Source organism: Tachyglossus aculeatus, chromosome 18 (genome assembly GCF_015852505.1).
Source record: "Tachyglossus aculeatus isolate mTacAcu1 chromosome 18, mTacAcu1.pri, whole genome shotgun sequence".
Classification (NCBI taxonomy): domain Eukaryota; kingdom Metazoa; phylum Chordata; class Mammalia; order Monotremata; family Tachyglossidae; genus Tachyglossus; species Tachyglossus aculeatus.
In genome coordinates this window covers 8,787,847-8,809,803 of record NC_052083.1, presented here as the reverse complement: position 1 = coordinate 8,809,803, position 21,957 = coordinate 8,787,847, and the positions used below count along the sequence as shown (strand labels likewise).

The 21,957-nt window shown below is 45.4% G+C and overlaps 2 protein-coding genes across 3 annotated transcripts in view; one reads left to right on the top strand and one right to left on the bottom strand.

Annotated features, from left to right (window-relative positions):
- Positions 1-226: 226 nt before the first annotated feature.
- On the bottom strand, positions 227-2,755 carry LOC119940394. Its single transcript, XM_038760642.1, has 2 exons — positions 2,596-2,755; positions 227-1,497 (listed from the first exon to the last, which is right to left on the bottom strand). The coding sequence occupies exons 1-2, from the start codon at positions 2,753-2,755 to the stop codon at positions 227-229; spliced, it is 1,431 nt and encodes a 476-aa protein (XP_038616570.1).
- Positions 2,756-12,217: 9,462 nt separating this feature from the next.
- The window catches only part of PPP1R16A (protein phosphatase 1 regulatory subunit 16A), a 37,019-nt gene continuing 27,279 nt past the window's right edge, over positions 12,218-21,957 (top strand). For both annotated transcript variants that reach the window (XM_038760527.1, XM_038760529.1), the window contains exon 1: positions 12,218-12,291. The gene's annotated coding sequence lies outside the window, so the exon portion shown is untranslated. The remainder of the gene's footprint in view (positions 12,292-21,957) is intronic.

Here is a 21,957-nt window from a genome sequence, read left to right as displayed (position 1 = left end):
TGTGCTACATACACCCAGCTGATGTGTGTGTGTGTGTGTGTGTGTTTGTGTGTTTTCACATTTCTGTCATCCTCTACAGAGCAGGGCTTCTTCATTAACGCTCCTCAGCCCTAATACAATCCATAGCAGGGGTTCCGATTCCAGAGAAATTAAGGGGAACAAACCCCTTTCCCTTAAATCCCTCTTTTCTCCCCCAGCACAAATCAGTGCTTGCAACAACGGCTGTTTAATATTTGTTGTGCTTTGAAGCGTGAGGACTAGCCAAGCCCCGCTCTTCTTTCTCCCACTGCCCCGGACCCCGGAGCTGAGAGGGGGGTCTTCTCACTCGTGCTGGGCCCTTGCCCTCCCCCGTGTTAGTGTCCTGACCTGGACCCCGCCTGGTTGGGAAAGGGGCCTGAAGGAGATCGTCAGAAGGCCTGAGGTTTCCCCCTGCCCGGGAGCTGCCCCTTCTCCTTGACCCCCCGCTTGCCTGGGAAGCGGAAGGAAGCCCGGGGGTTGGGTTCAAGGCCTGCCCCAACTCCTGCTCCTGGCGCCGGGCTGCCCGTTCAGTCCTCCGGGACCTGCGCTCAAACGCCTCCACAATGAGCCTGACGTGACCGCGGGCCCTCCCTGGCAATAGGGGGATGCCGCCGTTTCTGCCACCCTCATCCTGGTGACAGGGGGAAGCCAAAGCTTGGACGTTGCCTTCGGGGCCTTCCCACAGCTCAGGCCAGTCCCTCTGCATCTCCCCACTCCATGCCCGCTTTGCCAATGCCCAGGGATCTCTCTCTGGGTCCCTCCGATGCCCCTGTTGGGTGCCGCTCCAGGCATCTTGTTCCTTAGGTTCTCCCCTCGATCCAGTCTTTAGTTCCGTTAGCTTCCCACTCACCCACAGTTCTTCCCGCTCTTCCTCCTCCTCCTCCTCCTCCTCCTCTTCTTCTTCTTCTTCTTCCCATCCCTCCTGCCCCTTCTTGTCCCCAGGTCCCGGCCACCAACACTGCCCCGCCAACAGCTTGCTTCTCTCTGGTCCCAGGGAAGAGTCCCTTTCCCAGATCTCCCCCCAACCCCAGTTCAGTCTCCGGCAGTCGTCACAGCCGAACAGGTGGACCAGAGCACATTCTGGTCGGACCTGAGGCCCTGGGACCGGTTGCCCATTCTTGACATCTGAGGGATAACGCCCAGGAACCCAAACGCCTGCCCTCCTCGTGCCTCCTGCCCTCCTAGGTGGGAACTCCTCCGAGTCGGAGCCGCTGGAGGTGGGACGGGGGCCGGAGATGCCATCCGGGTCACGGGGGAGGCCGGAGTCCCTGGGATCCGAGACCCGCCGCTTCTGGGTCAGGAAGGAGTGGAGAGCAGTGGAGGCATCGTTGGCAAACACCGATTGGCGCTCCACGACCCGAACCGCCGAGGCCTCGGGGGGCTGGGGGCCACTACCTCCACTAGCCAAGTCCTTGGAGTTGTGATGGTGTCGTTCTCCTCCGGGACCTGGCTTACAGCCCCACGAGTGAAAGGATGGCTCTGCAGGGAACAGGGCCAGAATGTAGGTGTGGAAAAATTGGGGATAGGGAGCAGTTACTCCTCTCCTCCTCTGTCCCCCCTTCCCCAGACTAGATTCACGAACAGTGGTGATGATGGTGATGGCATTTTATTAAGCGCTTTCCATGTGCAAAGCGCTGTTCTAAGCGCTGGGGAGGATACAAGGTGATAAGATTGTCCCGCGGGGGGCTCCCAGTCTTCATCCTCATTTTACAGATGAAGAAACTGAGGCCCAGATAAGTTAAGTGACTTGCCCAAAGTTTCCCAGCTGACAATTGGCAGAGCCGGGGTTTGAACCCATGACCTCTGACTCCAAAGCCCGGGCTCTTTCCACTGAGCCACGCCGCTTAGTTACTCCTGTCCGCCTCTGTCATCATCATCATCATCAATCATATTTATTGAGCGCTTACTGTGTGCAGAGCACTGTACTAAGCTCTTGGGAAGTACAAGTTGACAACATATAGAGACAGTCCCTACCCAACAGCGGGCTCACAGTCTAAATGTGCCCCCCTTCCCCAGACTAGATTCATGAACAGTGATGATGATGATGATGATGGCATTTTCTTGAGCGCTTTCTATGTGCAAAGCACTGTTCTAAGCGCTGGGGAGGATACAAGGTGATAAGATTGTCCCGCCAGGGGGGCTCCCAGTCTTCATCCCCATTTTACAGATGAGGGAACTGAGGCACAGAGAAGTGACGTGACTTGCCCAAAGTCACCCAGCTGACATCATCATCATCATCATCATCATCATCAATCGTATTTATTGAGCGCTTACTATGTGCAGAGCACTGTACTAAGCGCTTGGGAACATATAGAGACAGTCCCTACCCAACAGTGGGCTCACAGTCACAGTTGGCGAAGCCGGGGTTTGAGCCCATGACCTCTGACTCCAAAGCCCATGCTCTTTCCACTGAGCCACGTAGTAAGCGCTTAACAAATACCATCATTATTATTATCATTATTATTAATAATAATAATAACCTCCTCAATCCCCAGAGCCTCCTCCCCAACCCAGATTCTTCTCCCTCACTGGACCCCTCTCTCCAAGCCCCTTCCCCTTCTCCTCCCTCTTGCTCACCAGAGCCAGAACTGCCGAAGACCCCGGGGAAACTGCCCCCTCGGCGTCTCCCCCAGCCCTTCTGGGGCCCGGCCCAATCTGAGCGACAGTGCCTCAGTTTCTGTGGGGAAGGGTCTCGGGATACGGGCCCTTGGCAGCCCCCGTAATGCCGGGGAAACATCTCACCCCACTCCTGCAGCGAGAAGGAGCACCCCATTGTGAGGGAGATGGAACCGAGTGATGCGAAGAGCCACCTACCCCAAGAATCGTCCGCTGTCGGTGCCCACTCGGGGCCCGGGAGAACTCAGGGCGGGTCGGGGGGACAGAAAGACCCAAAATATTACTCTATTTATTTATTTATTTTACTTGTACATAGCGATTCTATTTATTTTATTTTGTTAGTATGCTTGGTTTTGTTCTCTGTCTCCCCCTTTTAGACCGTGAGCCCACTGTTGGGTAGGGACCGTCTCTATATATTGCCAATTTGTACTTCCCAAGCGCTTAGTACAGTGCTCTGCACATAGTAAGCGCTCAATAAATACGATTGATGATGATGAAAAGAGGAGACTTTGACATCAATCAATCAATCAATCGTATTTATTGAGCGCTTACTGGGTGCAGAGCACTGTACTAAGCACTTGGGAAGTCCAAGTTGGCAACGTATAGACACAGTTCCGACCCAACAGCGGGCTCACAGTCTAGAAGGGGGAGACAGAGAACAAAACCAAACATATTAACAAAATAAAATAAATAGAATAGATATGTACAAGTAAAATAGAGTAATAAATATAATAATAATAATGGCATTTATTAAGCGCTTACTATGTGCAAATATGTACAAACATACAGGGCAGCGGTCATGGGTTCAAATCCCGACTCTGCCGCTTGCCTGCTGTGTGACTTTGGGTAAGGCGCTTAACTTCTCTGGGCCTCAGCTACCTCATCTGGAAAATGGGGATGCCAGCAAAGGGAGGGAAAGGGGACTAGGGGCTCATGAAGAGAAGGAGCTCAGGGCCTGAGAAGGAAGTTGCTTTGGGAAGAGCCCAGGCTTTGGAGTCAGAGGTCATGGGTTCAAATCCCAGCTCCACCACTTGTCCGCCGTGTGACTTTGGTCAGTTCCCTCATCTGTAAAATGGGGATTAAGCCTGTGAGCCCCACGTGGGACAACCTGATCACCTTGTAACCTCCCCAGCTCTTAGAACAGTGCTTTGCACATAATAAGCACTTAACAAATGCCATCATTATTATTATTATGATTATTGTTACACCCACATACCCTCCCTCTCCCTACCCCCATTTTAAATGACTAACTCCCCAACTTCGGTGGAACAACCGCACTTTCAGAAGGGTTCTGCTTGTCATTTAACTGCACTTAGTCCAGTGCTCTGCACACAGTAAGCGCTCAATAAATACGACTGAATGAATGAATGAATTTAGACTGTGAGCCCACTGTTGGGTCGGGACTGTCTCTACATGTTGCCAACTTGGACTTCCCAAGCGCTTAGTCCAGTGCCCTGCACACAGTAAGTGCTCAATAAATACGATTGACTGATTGATTTAGGGCTCCTTATATCGTACTCTCCCAAGTACTGAGTATCGTGCTCTGCCCACAGTAAGTGCTCAATAAATACAACTGATTGCTGGCTTCCGTTTAGGCCGGTGAAGTCGGATAGCCCTGCTCAATTGTGGTGGGAAGAGCGGCAGCAGCCATTATGGTTACTCAATCAATCAATTGTATTTATTGAACGCTTACTGTGTGCAGAGCACTGTACTAAGCGCTTGGGAAGTACAAGTTGGCAACATATAGAGACAGTCCCTACCCAACAGTGGGCTCACAGTCGACTCCTGGAGAAGCGGAGAAATCGTCCTCTCCTTCAGTGGCTTCAAGATGGTATTTAGCAAGTGCTTTCTGTGTGCAGAGCACTGGGCTAAATGCTCGGGAGAGCACAGTACAACAGAATTGGTCGACACCTTCCAGGTGTACACAAGGATCTCACAGTTTAGAGGGGAAGGAAGCCCCTAGAGCTAAACCGTTATTCCCAGAATGAGGATAGAAGTTTACAGCATTGCCCTGTGACGTGTTTCGGGCTGATCGGGAAACTAGCTATTTTCAGCCTGGAAATTCCTATTTTCCCATGCCAACCGGCTGCGCTAGTTCTCCGCGGCCTCCTGTTCTTACCACCCTGCTCGAGGGGGGCTGGTGCCCACTGGTGATGGAGGCTCACCCCCGAAATCCGCTACTTGTCAGCTCAGTGACTTTGGGCAAGTCACTTCGCTTCTCTGTGCCTCAGTGACCTCATCTGTAAAATGGGGATTAAGACTGTGAGCCCCCCCCAAGGACAACCTGCTGACCTTGTATCTCCCGCAGCTCTTAGAACGGTGCTTGGCGGATAGTAAGTGCTTAGGAAATACCATTATTATTATTATTATTGTTGAGAAGCAGTGTGGCTCAGTGGAAAGAGCCTGGGCTTTGGAGTCAGAGGTCATGGGTTCAAATCCCGGCTCCGCCAACTGTCAGCTGTGTGACTTTGGGCAAGTCACTTAGCTTCTCTGTGCCTCAGTTACCTCATCTGTAAAATGGGGATTAAAACTGCGAGCCCCTGGTGGGACAACCTGATCACCTTTTATTATTATTATTAACAGTAATAATAATAATAATGATGGTATGCGTTAAATGCTTATTATGTGCAAAGCACTGTTCTAAGCACTGGGGAGGTTACAAGGTGATCAGGTTGTCCCACGGGACACTCACAGTTTTAATCCCCACTTTACAGATGAGGTAACTGAGGCACAAAGAAGTTAAGAGTCACACAGCTGACATTTGGCAGAGCTGGAGTTTGAACTCATGACCTCTGATTCCAAAGCCTGTGCTCTTTCCACTGAGCCACGCTGCTTCTTGTAACCTCCCCAGTGCTTAGAAAGGTGCTTTGCACATAGTAAGTGCTTAACAAATACCATTATTATTATTATTATTATTGTTATTATTATTATTATAGTCCCAGCAGAATTGCTGGTACTAGATGGCGGCTGGTTAGAGAGGAACTTGGCAGCAGTGGAGGTGGCAAGTTGTCCCTCATTGTGAGCCCACTGTTGGGTAGGGACTGTCTCTATATGTTGCCAACTTGTACTTCCCAAGCGCTTAGTCCAGTGCTCTGCACACAGTAAGCGCTCAATAAATATGACTGATTGATTGATTGATTGATTACAGTCTTAATCCCCATTTTACAGATGAGGTAACTGAGGCACAGAGAAGTGAAGTGACTTGCCCAAAGTCACACAGCTGACAGTTGGCGGAGCAGGGATTTGAATCCATGACCTCCGATTCCAAAGCCCGGGCTCTTTCCACTGAGCCACGCTGCTTCTCGGAGGACTGGATTGGTTGCCCCTCAATCAATCAATCAATCGTATTTATTGAGCGCTTACTGTGTGCAGAGCACTGGACTAAGCGCTTGGGAAGTACAAATTGGCAACATATAGAGACGGTCCCTACCCAACAGTGGGCTCACAGTCTAGAAGGGGGAGACAGGGAACAAAACCCTCGGAGAATGTGGAGGGGATTGGAGGTCATACCAATAATGATGATGATAATTGTGGCTATTTGCTAATTGATGACTATGTGTCAAGCACTCTATTAAATGCCAGGGTTTAGGCTGATCAAATGCAGTCTAAGTAGGAAGGGAGGGGTGGAGATTGCTTTTATTTCCTCTATGCCACGCTAATTGGCTCCCGGCCTAAAAGCTGCTCTCTCGCCTTGGCTAGGAGCCGGAGGAGTTGGGAGTAGTCCTCCAGGAATAAAAAATAAAATCCCAGAGGCCTAGCAGTCCCAGAGGCTGAGCAGCTGCCTGGAAGTCCCCAGTTATCAGGAGTCTGGAGCAGTTGCTTCCCTGCTGTATATATAATAATAATAATAATAATAATGGCATTTGTTAAGCGCTTACTATGTGCAAAGCACTGTTCTAAGCGCTGGGGGGGATACAAGGTGATCAGGTTGTCCCACGTGGGGCTCACAGTCTTAATCCCCATTTTACAGATGAGGTAACTGAGGGTCAGAGAAGTGAAGTGACTTGCCCAAGGTCACACAGCAGACATGTGGTGGAGCCAGGATTTGAACCCATGACCTCTGACTATATATGTATATATGTTTGTACATATTTATTACTCTATTTATTTATTTATTTATTTATTTTACTTGTACATATCTTTTCTATTTATTTTATTTTGTATGTTTGGTTTTGTTCTCTGTCTCCCCCAGTATATATGTATATATGTTTGTACATATTTATTACTCTATTTATTTATTTATTTATTTTACTTGTACATATCATCATCATCATCAATCGTGTTTATTGAGCGCTTACTGTGTGCAGAGCACTGTACTAAGCGCTTGGGAAGTACAAGTTGGCAACCTATAGAGACAGTCCCTACCCAACAGTGGGCTCACAGTCATCATCATCATCAATCGTATTTATTGAGCGCTTACTGTGTGCAGAGCACTGTACTAAGCGCTTGGGAAGTACAAGTTGGCAACATATAGGGACAGTCCCTACCCAACAGTGGGCTCACACATCTATTCTGTTTATTTTATTTTGTTAGTATGTTTGGTTTTGTTCTCTGTCTCCCCGTTTCAGACCGTGAGCCCACTGTTGGGTAGGGACTGTCTCTATATGTTGCCAACTTGCACTTCCCAAGTGCTTAGTCCAGTGCTCTGCACACAGTAAGCACTCAATAAATACGATTGATGATGATGATATATGTATATATGTTTGTACATATTTATTACTCTATTTATTTATTTTACTTGTACATATCTATTCTATTTATTTTATTTTGTTAGTATGTTTGGTTTTGTTCTCTGTCTCCCCCTTTTAGACTGTGAGCCCACTGTTGTGTAAGGACTGTCTCTATATGTTGCCAACTTGGACTTCCCAAGCGCTTAGTCCAGTGCTCTGCACACAGTAAGCGCTCAATAAATATGATTGATGATGATGATATATATGTATATATGTTTGTACATATTTATTACTCTATTTATTTTACTTGTACATATCTATTCTATTTATTTTATTTTGTTAGTATGTTTGGTTTTGTTCTCTGTCTCCCCCTTCTAGACTGTGAGCCCACTGTTGGGTAGGGACTGTCTCTATATGTTGCCAACTTGGACTTCCCAAGCGCTTAGTCCAGTGCTCTGCACACAGTAAGCACTCAATAAATACAATTGATGATGATGATGATATATATGTATATATGTTTTTACATATTTATTACTCTATTTATTTATTTATTTTACTTGTACATATCTATTCTATTTATTTTATTTTGTTAGTATGCTTGGTTTTGTTCTCTGTCTCCCCCTGTATATATGTATATATGTTTGTACATATTTATTACTCTATTTTACTTGTACGTATCTATTCTATTTATTTTATTTTGTTAGTATGTTTGGTTTTGTTCTCTGTCTCCCCCTTTTAGACTGTGAGCCCACTGTTGGGTAGGGACTGTCTCTATATGTTGCCAACTTGGACTTCCCAAGCGCTTAGTCCAGTGCTCTGCACACAGTAAGCGCTCAATAAATACGATTGATGATGATGATATATATGTATATATGTTTGTACATATTTATTACTCTATTTATTTAACTTGTACATATCTATTCTATTTATTTTATTTTGTTAGTATGTTTGGTTTTGTTCTCTGTCTCCCCCTGTATATATGTTTGTACATATTTATTACTCTATTTTACTTGTACATATCTATTCTATTTATTTTATTTTGTTAGTATGTTTGGTTTTGTTCTCTGTCTCCCCCTTCTAGACTGTGAGCCCAATGTTGGGTCGGGACTGTCTCTATATGTTGCCAACTTGGACTTCCCAAGCGCTTAGTACAGTGCTCTGCACACAGTAAGCGCTCAATAAATACGATTGATTGCCTGTATACATATGTATATATGTTTGTACATATTTATTACTCTATTTATTTATTTATTTATTTAACTTGTACATATCTATTCTATTTATTTTATTTTGTTAGTATGTTTGGTTTTGTTCTCTGTCTCCCCCTTTTAGACTGTGAGCCCACTGTTGGGTAGGGACTGTCTCTATATGTTGCCAACTTGGACTTCCCAAGCTCTTAGTCCAGTGCTCTGCACACAGTAAACTCTCAATAAATACGATTGATGATGATGATGATATATATGTATATATGTTTGTACATATTTATTACTCTATTTATTTATTTATTTTACTTGTACATATCTATTCTATTTATTTTATTTTGTTAGTATGCTTGGTTTTGTTCTCTGTCTCCCCCTGTATATATGTATATATGTTTGTACATATTACTCTATTTTACTTGTACATATCTATTCTATTTATTTTATTTTGTTAGTATGTTTGGTTTTGTTCTCTGTCTCCCCCTTTTAGACTGTGATCCCACTGCTGGGTAGGGACTGTCTCTATATGTTGCCAACTTGGACTTCCCAAGCGCTTAGTCCAGTGCTCTGCACACAGTAAGCGCTCAATAAGTACGATTGATGATGAAGGGACTTGCCCAAAGTCACACAGCTGACAATTGGTGGAGCCGGCGTTTGAACCCATGACCTCTGACTCCAAAGCCCGGGCTCTTTCCACTGAGCCACGCTGCTTCTCTATTGTTTTGTTAGATTGTACTCTCCCAAGTGCTGAGAACAGTGCTCTGCACACAGTAAGTGCTCAATAAATACAATCGACTGACTGAGGGACAGCAGGGACTGTGCTCCCTCCTTCCCCCTCCATCCCCCCCCTTACCTCCTTCCCCTCCCCACAGCACCTGTATATATGTATATATGTTTGTTCGGATTTATTACTCTATTTATTTTATTTGTACATATTTATTCTATTTATTTTATTTTGTTAATATGTTTTGTTTTGTTCTCTGTCTCCCCCTTCTAAACTGTGAGCCTGCTGTCGGGTAGGGACCGTCTCTCTATGTTGCCAACTTGGACTTCCCAAGCGCTTAGTCCAGTGCTCTGCACACAGTAAGTGCCCAATAAATACGATGGAATGAATGAACTTCTCTGGGCCTCAGTTCCCTCATCTGTAAAATGGGGAGGAAGACTGTGAGCCCCACGTGGGGACAACTTGATCACCTTTTAACTACCCCAGCGCTTAGAACAGTGCCTGGCACACAGTGAGCACTTATTCTCTGTGCCTCAGCTCCCTCATCTGTAAAATGGGGATGAAGCCTGTGAGCCCCATGCGGGACGGGGACTGTGTCAATCAATCAATCAATTAATCGTATTTACTGAGCGCTTATTGTGTGCAGAGCACTGGACTAAGCGCTTGGGAAGTCCAAGTTGGCAAAATATAGAGACGGTCCCTACCCAACAGTGGGCTCACAGCAGCGTGGCTCAGTGGAAACAGCAACGTGCTTTGGAGTCAGAGGTCATGGGTTCAAATCCCGGCTCCGCCAACTGTCAGCTGTGACTTTGGGCAAGTCACTTCACTTCTCTGGGCCTCAGTGACCTCATCTGGAAAATGGGGATGAAGACTGTGAGCCCCCCGTGGGACAACCTGATCACCTTGTAACCTCCCCAGCGCTTAGAACAGGGCTTTGCACATAGTAAGCGCTTAATAAATGCCATCATTATTATTATTATTATTATTATTAAAAGGGGGAGACGAAGTGTCCAACCTGACGACCTTGGATCCACATGTGACAACCTTGGATCCACCCCAGCGCTTAATACAGTGCATGACGTGTAGTGAGCGCTTAACAAATAGCATTTTTTTTTTAAAAAAAAGGAATGAAAGAAACCTGGTCCCCACCCTGGACATGCTGATATGGTGGACAAAAGGGTTACGGACACAATCAACAGAGGCCTACTCCTCGCCCTACAAATCCCCTTCTCCAGGGGCCTCCCTCCCAAACCACCCCGCCTGGGACCCCACCTTTTTCATTCCTTCAATCGTATTTACTGAGCGCTTCCTGTGTGCAGAGCACTGTACTAAGCGCTTGGGAAGTACAATTGGGCAACAGGTAGAGACAGTCCCTACCCAACAACGGGCTCCCAGTCTAGAAGGGGGAGACGGACGACAAAACAAGTAGACAGGCATCAGTACCATCAAAATAAAGAATTCATTCATTCATTCAAGCGTATTTATTGAGCGCTTACTGTGTGCGGAGCACTGGACTAAGCGCTTGGGAAGGCCAAGTCGGCGACATATAGAGACGGCCCCTACCCAACAGCGGGCTCACAGTCTAGAAGGGGGAGACAGACAACAAGACAAAACAAACAATAATAATGATGGTATTTGTTAAGTGCTTACTATGTGCCAAGCACTGTTCTAAGCGCTGGGGTAGATACAAGGTCATCAGGTTGTCCCACGTGGGGCTCTGTCTTCATCCCCATTTTTCCTCATCTGGTATAATAATGTTAATCATATCAACAACAACATCAATTATAATAATTAATATTAAATCATAACATTACACTATTAATTAACAATTAATTATATTATAATAATATTATATAATAATGGTATTTATTAAGGGCTTACTATATGCAAAGCACTGTTTTAAGCTCCAGGGAGGTTACAAGGTAATCAGGTTGTCCCACATGGGACTCACAGTCTTCATCTCCATTTCCCAGACGAGGGAACCGAGGCCCAGAAAGTGAAGTGACTGGCCCAAAGTAATAATAATAATAATGATGGCATTTATTAAGCGCTTACTATGTGCAAAGCACTGTTTTAAGCGCTGGGGTAGATACAAGGTCATCAGGTTGTCCCACGTGGGGCTCGGTCTTCATCCCTTCAAGGCCCTGCTGAGAGCTCACCTCCTCCAGGAGGCCTTCCCAGACTGAGCCCCTTCCTTCCTCTCCCCCTCGTCCCCCTCTCCATCCCCCATCTTACCTCCTTCCCTTCCCTACAACACCTGTATATATGTATATATGTTTGTACTTATTTATTACTCTATTTATTTATTTATTTATTTTACTTGTACCTTTCTATTCTATTTATTTTATTTTGTTAGTATGTTTGGTTTTGTTCTCTGTCTCCCCCTTTTAGACTGTGAGCCCGCTGTTGGGTAGGGACTGTCTCTAGATGTTGCCAATTTGTACTTCCCAAGCGCTTAGTACAGTGCTCTGCACATAGTAAGCGCTCAATAAATACGATTGATGATGATGATGATCCCCATTTTCCAGATGAGGGAACTGAGGCCCAGAGAAGTAAAGTGACTTGCCCAAAGTAATAATAGTGATAATAATAAGGATGGCATTTATTAAGCGCTGGGGAGGTTACAAGGTGATCAGGTTGTCCCACGGGGGGCTCACACAGTCACACAGCTAAGCAGTACTTCCCAAGCGCTTAGCCCAGTGCTCTGCACACAGTAAGCGCTCAATAAATACGATTGAATGAATGAATGAAGGTGTGCGGCCTGCGGGGAGCCCCACTTCCGGTCCATTTTGGGCCGGTCGGTTCGGCGCCACACTTCCGGGCGTTCCGCGGGGAGCCACACTTCCGGCCCGCTATGGGTCGCCGTCTCGACGCCACACTTCCGCCCATCCACTGGAAGCCACACTTCCGGCCCACCTCGTGCTGGCCCTCTAAGCGCCACACTTCCGGCCCACATTGGGCCGGCTCAGCGCCACACTTCCGGGCGGAAGTGTGCGGTTGCCATGGAGAGGGCGTCTCTCGGGTCTGGGGCCTGCGGCGGCGCGGAGCGCGCAGGGCCGGGCAGGTGAGTGGTCGGGGACGGGCCGGTAGGGGGCGCCTTTCCGGGGGGGCCCCGCGAGGGCAACACGGTGACGTCATCGCCCCCCCCAGCTATCAATCTCCCCGGATTTATTCCTTCATTCAATCGTATTTATTACTCTATGTATTTATTTATTTTACTTGTACATATCTATTCTATTTATTTTATTTTGTGAATATGTTTGGTTTTGTTCTCTGTCTCCCCCTTTTAGACTGTGAGCCCACTGTTGGGTAGGGACTGTATATGTTGCCAACTTGGACTTCCTAAGCGCTTAGTCCAGTGCTCTGCACACAGTAAGTGCTCAATAAATACAATTGATTGATTGATTTTACTTGTACATATCTATTCTATTTATTTTATTTTGTTAATATGTTTTATTTTGTTCTCTGTCTCCCCCTTCTAGACTGTGAGCCCACTGTTGGGTAGGGACTGTCTCTCTATGTTGCCAACTTGGACTTCCCAAGCGCTTAGTCCAGTGCTCTGCAACCAGTAAGCGCTCAATAAATACGATTGATTGATTGATTGATTTTACTTGTACATATCTTCTATTTATTTTACTTTGTTAATACGTTTTATTTTGTTCTCTGTCTCCCCCTTCTAGACTGTGAGCCCACTGTTGGGTAAGGACTGTCTCTCTATGTTGCCAACTTGGACTTCCCAAGCGCTTAGTCCAGTGCTCTGCTCCCAGTAAGTGCTCAATAAATGCGATTGATTGATTTTACTTGTACATATCTATTCCATTTATTTTACTTTGTTAATACGTTTTATTTTGTTCTCTGTCTCCCCCTTCTAGACTGTGAGCCCACTGTTGGGTAGGGACCATCTCTCTATGTTGCCAACTTGGACTTCCCAAGCGCTTAGTCCAGTGCTCCGCACCCAGTAAGCACTCAATAAATATGATTGATCGATTGATTGATTTTACTTGTACATATCTATTCTATTTACTTTATTGTGTTAATATGTTTGGTTTTGTTCTCTGTCTCCCCCTTCTAGACTGTGAGCCCACTGTTGGGTAGGGACTGTCTCTCTATGTTGCCAACTTGGACTTCCCAAGCGCTTAGTACAGTGCCCTGCACACCGTAGGCGCTCCATAAATACGATTGAATGAATGAATGAATGAATCATCATCATCATCAATCGTATTTATTGAGCGCTTACTGGGTGCAGAGCACTGGACTAAGCGCTCGGGAAGTACAAGTTGGCACTTCTCTGGGCCTCAGTTCCCTCCTCTGGAAATGGGGATTGATTGATTGGGCCAGGGGCTGGAGGTGTTGGACTTGAAGGGGCTGGAGGGAGGGGAGGTGGGGGAGATGGCTGTAATCCGGTGGCCAGATAAGGATGAGGAGGAAGGGACTAAACAGATCTGCCCCAGATCAGAGCAGGCAAGCCATCTGTTGGAGATTTCCTGAAGACCGGAGGGATTGGAGATACTCATCTGGGAGTTGTCTGCATACAAATGCCATCTCCCTGGGGGGGCAGGTGGGTTTCCAAGCCAGGGAGAGGGGTCACAGTTCAGAATTACCTCCTGCCCCCCAGCCCTTCTCTGCTCTGGGGGGATTGGCACACACAGGTTGGTTATTCTATTTATTTATTTATTTATTTATTTATTTATTTTATTTGTACATATCTATTCTCTCTATGTTGCCACCTTGTACTTCCCAAGCGCTTAGTACAGTGCTCTGCACGCAGTAAGCGCTCAATAAATACGGTTGATTGATTGATTTTATTTTGTTGGTACGTTTGGTTTTGTTCTCTGTCTCCCCCTTCCCTGTCTCCCCACAGCACCTGTATATATGGATATATGTTTGTACATATTTATTACTCTATTTATTTTACTTGTACATATCTATTCTCTATATGTTGCCAACTTGTACTTCCCAAGCGCTTAGTACAGTGCTCTGCACGCAGTAAGCGCTCAATAAATACGGTTGATTGATTGATTTTATTTTGTTGGTACGTTTGGTTTTGTTCTCTGCCTCCCCCTTCCGTCTCCCCACAGCACCTGTCTATATGGATATATGTTTGTACATATTTATTACTCTATTTATTTTACTTGTACATATCTATTCTCTATATGTTGCCACCTTGTACTTCCCAAGCGCTTAGTCCAGTGCTCTGCACGCAGTAAGCGCTCAATAAATACGGTTGATTGATTGATTTTATTTTGTTGGTACGTTTGGTTTTGTTCTCTGTCTCCCCCTTCCCTGTCTCCCCACAGCACCTGTCTATATGGATATATGTTTGTACATATTTATTACTCTATTTATTTATTTATTTATTTTACTTGTACATATCTATTCTCTCTATGTTGCCAGCTTGTACTTCCCAAGCGCTTAGTACAGTGCTCTGCACGCAGTAAGTGCTCAATAAATACGATTGATTGATTTTATTTTGTTAGGACAGCGTTAGTACAGAGAAGCAGCGTGGCTCAGTGGAAAGAGCCCGGGCTTTGGAGTCAGAGGTCATGGGTTCAAATCCCGGCTCTGCCAGTTGTCAGCTGGGTGACTTTGGGCAAGTCACTTCACTTCTCTGGGCCTCAGTTACCTCATCTGTAAAATGGGGATCAAGACTGTGAGCCCCCCACTGGACAACCTGATCACCTTGTAACCTCCCCAGTGCTTAGAACAGTGCTTTGCACATAGTAAGCGCTTAATAAATGCCATCATTATTATTATTAGTAGTAGTAGTATGTTTGGTTTTGTTCTCTGTCTCCCCCTTCCCTGTCTCCCCACAGCACCTGTCTATATGGATATGTGTTCGTACATATTTATTACTCTATTTATTTATTTTACTTGTACATATCTATTCTCTATATGTTGCCAACTTGTACTTCCCAAGCGCTTAGTACAGTGCTCTGCACGCAGTAAGCGCTCAATAAATACGATTGATTTTATTTTGTTAGTACGTTTGGTTTTGTTCTCTGTCTCCCCCTTCCCTGTCTCCCCACAGCACCTGTCTGTATGGATATGTGTTTGTACATATTTATTACTCTATTTATTTTACTTGTACATATCTATTCTCTATATGTTGCCAGCTTGTACTTCCCAAGCACTTAGTACAGTGCTCTGCACGCAATAAGCGCTCAATAAATACGATGGATTGATTGATTTTATTTTGTTAATACGTTTGGTTTTGTTCTCTGTCTCCCCCTTCCCTGTCTCCCCACAGCACCTGTCTATATGGATATATGTTTGTACATATTTATTACTCTATTTATTTATTTATTTTACTTGTACATATTTATTCTCTCTATGTTGCCAACTTGTACTTCCCAAGCGCTTAGTACAGTGCTCTGCATGCAGTTAGCGCTCAATAAATACGATTGATTGAGTGATTTTATTTTGTTAATACGTTTGGTTTTGTTCTGTCTCCCCCTTCCCTGTCTCCCCACAGCACCTGTCTATATGGATATATGTTTGTACAAATTTATTACTCTATTTATTTATTTATTTTACTTGTACATATCTATTCTCTATATGTTGCCAACTTGTACTTCCTAAGCGCTTAGTACAGTGCTCTGCATGCAGTAAGCGCTCAATAAATACGATTGATTTTATTTTGTTAGTACGTTTGGTTTTGTTCTCTGTCTCCCCCTTCCCTGTCTCCCCACAGCACCTGTCTATATGGATATGTGTTTGTACATATTTATTACTCTATTTATTTATTTATTTATTTATTTATTTATTTATTTATTTTACTTGTACATATCTATTCTCTATATGTTGCCAACTTGTACTTCCCAAGCGCTTAGTCCAGTGCTCTGCACCCAGTAAGCGCTCAATAAATACGATTGATTGATTGATTGCTTTGCACATAGTAAGCGCTTAATAAATGCCATCATTATTATTACAGGGTGATCAGGTTGCCCCCCGGGGGGCTCACAGTCTTTTACAGATTTTACAGATAAGGTAACTGAGGCACAGAGAATAATAATAATAATAATAATGATGATGTATTAAGTAATGTATTGTATGTACATTAAGTAATGTATATTACATTAATGTAAGTAATGTACAAGTACATTAAGTAATTACAAGTACATTAAGTAATGTATGTAAGTACTGTATTAGTTACTCTATTTTATTTGTACATATTTATTCTATTTATTTTATTAATATGTTTTGTTTTGTTGTCTGGCTCCCCCTTCTAGACTGTGAGCCCAGTGTTGGGTAGGGACCGTCTCTATATGTTGCCAACTTGGACTTCCCAAGCGCTCAGTACAGTGCTCTGCACACAGTAAGTGCTCAATAAATACGATTGAATGAATGGCATTTATTAAGCGCTTACTATGCGCAAAGCACTGTTCTAAGCGCTGGGGAGGTTACAAGGTGATCAGGTTGTCCCACGTGGGTGCTCACGGTCTTCATCCCCATTTTCCAGATGAGGTCACTGAGGCCCAGAGAAGTGAAGTGACTTGCCCAAAGTCCCACAGCTGACAATTGGTGGAGCCGGGATTTGAACCCACGACCTCCGACTCCACAGCCCGGGCTCTTTCCACTGAGCCACGGTGCTTCTCTGACAGGATAATCAGGTGGGACTCCATCCCTGTCCCATGTGGGGCTCAAAGGCTGAGGGGAAGGGGGAACAGGTATTTAATCTGAAGCAGCATGGCTCACCGGAAAGAGCCCGGCCTTTGGAGTCAGAGGTCATGGGTTCGAATCCCGGCTCTGCCACATGTCTGCTGTATGACCTTGGGCAAGTCACTTCACTTCTCTGAGCCTCAGTTCCCTCATCTGTAAAATGGGGATGAAGACTGTGAGCCCCGTGTGGAACAACCTGATCACCTTGTATTCCCCCCCAGCACTTAGAACAATCAATCAATCAATCGTATTTATTGAGCACTTACTGTGTGCAGAGCACTGGACTAAGCGCTTGGGAAGTCCAAGTTGGCAACATATAGAGACGGTCCCTACCCAACAATGGGCTCACAGTCTAAAAGGGGGAGACAGAGAACAAAACCAAACATACAAACAAAATAAAATAGAGTAGATATGGACAAGTAAAATAAAAAAAATAATTTGCACATAGTAAGCACTTAATAAATGCCATTATCATTATTATCACCTTGTATTCCCCCCCCAGCACTTGGAACAGTCCTTTTCACATAGTAAGCGCTTAATAAATGCCATTATTATTATTATTATCACCTTGCATTCCCCCCAGCACTTAGAACAGTCCTGTGCACATAGTAAGCGCTTAATAAATGCCATTATTATTATTATCACCTTGTATTCCCCCCCAGCAGTTAGAACAGTGCTTTGCACATAGTAAGCGCTTAATAAATGCCATTATTATTATTATTATCACCTTGTATTCCCCCCAGCAGTTAGAACAGTGCTTTGCACATAGTAAGCACTTAATAAATGCCATTATTATTATTATCACCTTGTATTCCCCCCAGCACTTAGAACAGTCCTTTGCACATAGTAAGCGCTTAATAAATGCCATTATTATTATTATTATCGCCTTGTATTCCCCCCCAGCACTTAGAACAGTCCTTTGCACATAGTAAGCGCTTAATAAATGCCATTATTATTATTATTATCACCTTGTATTCCCCCCAGCACTTAGAACAGTCCTTTGCACATTGTAAGCGCTTAATAAATGCCATTATTATTATTATTATCACCTTGTATTCCCCCCCAAAACTTAGAACAGTGCTTTGCACATAGTAAGCGCTTAATAAATGCCATTATTATTATTATTATCACCTTGTATTCCCCCCCAGCAGTTAGAACAGTGCTTTGCACATAGTAAGCGCTTAATAAATGCCATTATTATTATTATCACCTTGTATTCCCCCCAGCACTTAGAACAGTCCTTTGCACATAGTAAGTGCATAATAAATGCCATTATTATTATTATAATCACCTTGTATTCCCCCCAGCGCTTAGAACAGTGCTTTGCACATAGTAAGCGCTTAATAAATGCCATTATTATTATTATTATTTTGTTAATATGTTTTATTTTGTTGTCTGTCTCCCCCTTCTAGACTGTGAGCCCCTTGTTGGGTAGGGACCGTCTCCATATGTTGCCAGTTTGTACTTCCCAAGCGCTTAGCCCAGTGCTCTGCACACAGTAAGCGCTCAATACGATTGAATGAATGAATGCTGGTGATGATGGTATTTGTTAAGTGCTTACGATGTGCCAAGCACTGTTCTAAGCGCTGGGGGGGATACAAGGTTATCCCACATGGGGCTGGCAATCTTAATCCTCATTTTTCAGGTGAGGTAACTGGGGCACAGAGAAGTGAAGTGACTTGCCCAGAGTCACACAGCTGACAAGTGGCAGAGCCGGGATTAGAACCCATGACCTCTGACTCTCAAGTGCGTGGCTTTATCCACTATGCCACACTGCTTCCCTGCCCACAATGAACTTAAAGTCTCAGAGAAGCACTCGGGGTTCAAGAAGCCGTCTACTGGCCCGCGGGGCCAGTTTTAGGGTGCTGCACTGTGCTTATTGTTTAATTGTACTTTCGCAAGCGCTTAGTACAGTGCTCTGCACACAGTCGGCGCTTAATAAATACGATTGAACGAATGGCCCCCCCCAGCTGCCTGCCTCTTTCAGCAGTAAGAATTAGATTTAACTCGGTCGGTGGGTCTGAGGGGCAGACGGAGCCGGGGCACGTCCCGCTTTGTAAGCGCGGTTACCTGTACATCCGAGTGCAATCAATCAATCAATCGTATTTATTGAGCGCTTACTGTGTGCAGAGCACTGTACTAAGCGCTTGGGAAGTACAAGTCGGCAACACATAGAGACAGTCCCTACCCAACAGCGGGCTCACAGTCTAGAAGGGGGAGACAGAGAACAAAACCAAACATACTAACAAAATAAAAGAAATGGAATAGATATGTACAAGTAAGATAAATAAATAAATGAATAGAGTGCAGCTGCTGAGTTGGCCCTGCAGCAGGTGGCTCAGCCAGAACGGTCATGAATTCTTCATTTTCCTCTCCCGTTCCCCCAATATCCTATTCCCTGCGCCCGGACTCCCTCTTCCTCGCTACGGGCCGGTCAACCAGCCAGTCAGTCGTGTTTATTGAGCGTTTGCTGTGTGCAGAGCACTGTACTAAGTGCTTGGGAGAGTATAATGTAACAATAAAGGCACATTCCCTGCCCACAAGGAGCTTACCGTCTAGAGGGGGACTAGGGTCAGCGGGAATTCCTAGCTTGCCCCTCTGGTCGGGGGCAGAAGGGGGAACCACCCCTTGTCTATCCCTCAGCTCTCATATTTATTTTATTTGTACATTTTTATTCTATTTATTTTATTTTGTTGATATGTTTTGTTTTGTTGTCTGTCTCCTCCTTCTAGACTGTGAGCCCACTGTTGGGTAGGGACCGTCTCTAGATGTTGCTGACTTTCATTCATTCATTCAATCATATTTATTGAGCGCTTACTGTGTGCAGAGCACTGTACTAAGCGCTTGGGAAGTACAAGTTGGCAACACATAGAGACGGTCCCTACCCAACAGTGGGCTCACAGTCTAGAATAATAATAATAATGGCATTTATTAAGCGCTTACTATGTGCAAAGCACTGTTCTAAGCGTTGGGGAGGTTACAAGATTATCAGGTTGTCCCTCATGGGGCTCACAGTTCCAATCCCCATTTTACAGATGGGGTAACTGAGGCCCAGAGAAGTGAAGTGACTTGCCCAAAGTCACACGGCTGACAATTGGCGGAGCCGGGTTTTGAACCCATGACCTCTGACTCCAAAGCCCAGGCTCTTTCCTAATGAGCCACGTAGAAGGGGGAGACAGAGAACAAAACAAAACATATTAACAAAATAGACTATGTACAAGTAAAATAAATAGAGTAATGAATACATGCAAACATATACATATATACAGGTGCCGTGGGGAAGGGAAGGAAGCAAGGCGGGGGGGATGGAGAGGGAGAGGAGGGGGAGAGGAAGGAGTGGGACTTGTACTTCCCAAGCGCTTAGTCCAGTGCTCTGCACACAGTAAGCGCTCAATAAATACGAATGAATGAACTGTGGGGCATTGTGGGGCCTCGGGTTGGGCTGGGCAGAGCTCTGAGTGGTTCTTTAATCAATCAATCATATTTATTGAGCGCTTACTATGTGCAGAGCACTGTACTAAGCGCTTGGGAAGTACAAATTGGCAACATATAGAGACAGTCCCTACCCAACATTGGGCTCACAGTCTAAAAGAGTCACCTGCCTGCCTGTGAAGTGTTGTCAACATGGGGCAGCAGTAATTAACCAACCTCCAGCTTATTAGGGAATTAAGGTTGGGTTTATTGGCCCGGAATAGGGAACAGTCTGGGTGTGGTGGCTCTTGGGGAGTGGGGGGGTCTCGGTCTAGCAGACCCCGGCCCCGGACCGACTGGTCAGTTGGACGGGGACATAGTTTCAGCGGTTCCCCAAACCCACGGTCACCCTTAATCATTCATTCATTCATTCAGTCAGTCATATTTATTGAGCGCTTACTGTGTGCAGAGCCATCTTACCTCCTTCCCTTCCCCACTGCACCGGTATATACGTATATATGTTTGTACATATTTGTTACTCTATTTATTTATTTATTTAATTTGCTTGTACATATCTATTCTATTTATTTTATTTTGTTAGTATCTTTGGTTTTGTTCGCTGTCTCCCCCTTTTAGACTGTGAGCCCGCCGTTGGGTAGGGACCGTCTCTATATGTTGCCTACTTGTACTTCCCAAGCGCTTAGTCCAGTGCTCTGCGCACAGTAAGCGCTCAATAAATACGATCGATGATGATGATGATGATGACTGTACTAAGCGCTTGGGAAGTCCAAGTTGGCAACACATAGAGACGGTCCCTACCCAACAGTGGGCTCACAGTCTACAAGGGGGAGACAGAGAACAAAACCAACATATTAACAAAATAAAATAGAAGAAATAAGTACAAATAAAATAGAGTAATAAATACGTACATATATACAGGCTTTGGACACAGTTATCCCGAGATCCCCTCCAAAAAATTGGCTTTTTCCTACTATCTACCCCAGCCCTCAGTACAGTGCCTGGCACAGAGTAAGCACTTAACAAGGACCGTAAAACAAACAAATAAAACAACTCTCTGTCCTTTGGGGCTGTATTTAGACCATTCTTATCTGGGGGTCCCTGAAATGAGAGCCCAGGCCCACTGCAATGTCTGTTACAGTAGAGAGGCAGTATGGCCCAGTGGGTAGAGCATGGGCTTGGGAATCAGAAGGATTTAGGTTCTAGTCCCGCCTCCGCGGGACTAGTCAGTCAATTATACTGGAGCGCTTGGTACAGCTGAACAAATACCTTCATTCAAGAAGGGAAGCCGGATGGGGTGTGAGCTTTTTGGGCACAATCCCTACCCCGCGTGGGGCTCACGGACCTAATCCCCCTTTTACAGATGAGGTAATTTCAGAGAAGTTACAAAAGTGGTAGGTCCTTCTGACCCCCGGGCCTGCGCTCTAACCACTAGGCCTCGCGGCTTCCCGGCGTTGTGCTGGGAGCGCGGGCCGAGGGAGAACTTAGCAAACCGGGGAAGCCAAGAGCTGGGCCCAGGGGCAGAGAGAGTAAGCGCTCAATAAATACGATTGATTGATTGAGGGAGCCCAGTGGCCAGCGACGGGGCAGGAGGGAGGCCTCGTCCTGGACCGGGGGGCTGGACTTAGTCCGGCGCTTAGTA

Excerpts from the sequence above, each read along its gene's own strand:
- LOC119940394 (XM_038760642.1), bottom strand. The coding sequence starts at position 2,755 with ATGTTTCCCCGGCATTACGGGGGCTGCCAAGGGCCCGTATCCCGAGAC. Across the intron at positions 1,498-2,595 it reads CTTCGGCAGTTCTGGCTCTG|AGCCATCCTTTCACTCGTGG; the intron begins GTGAGCAAGAGG and ends TGTTCCCTGCAG.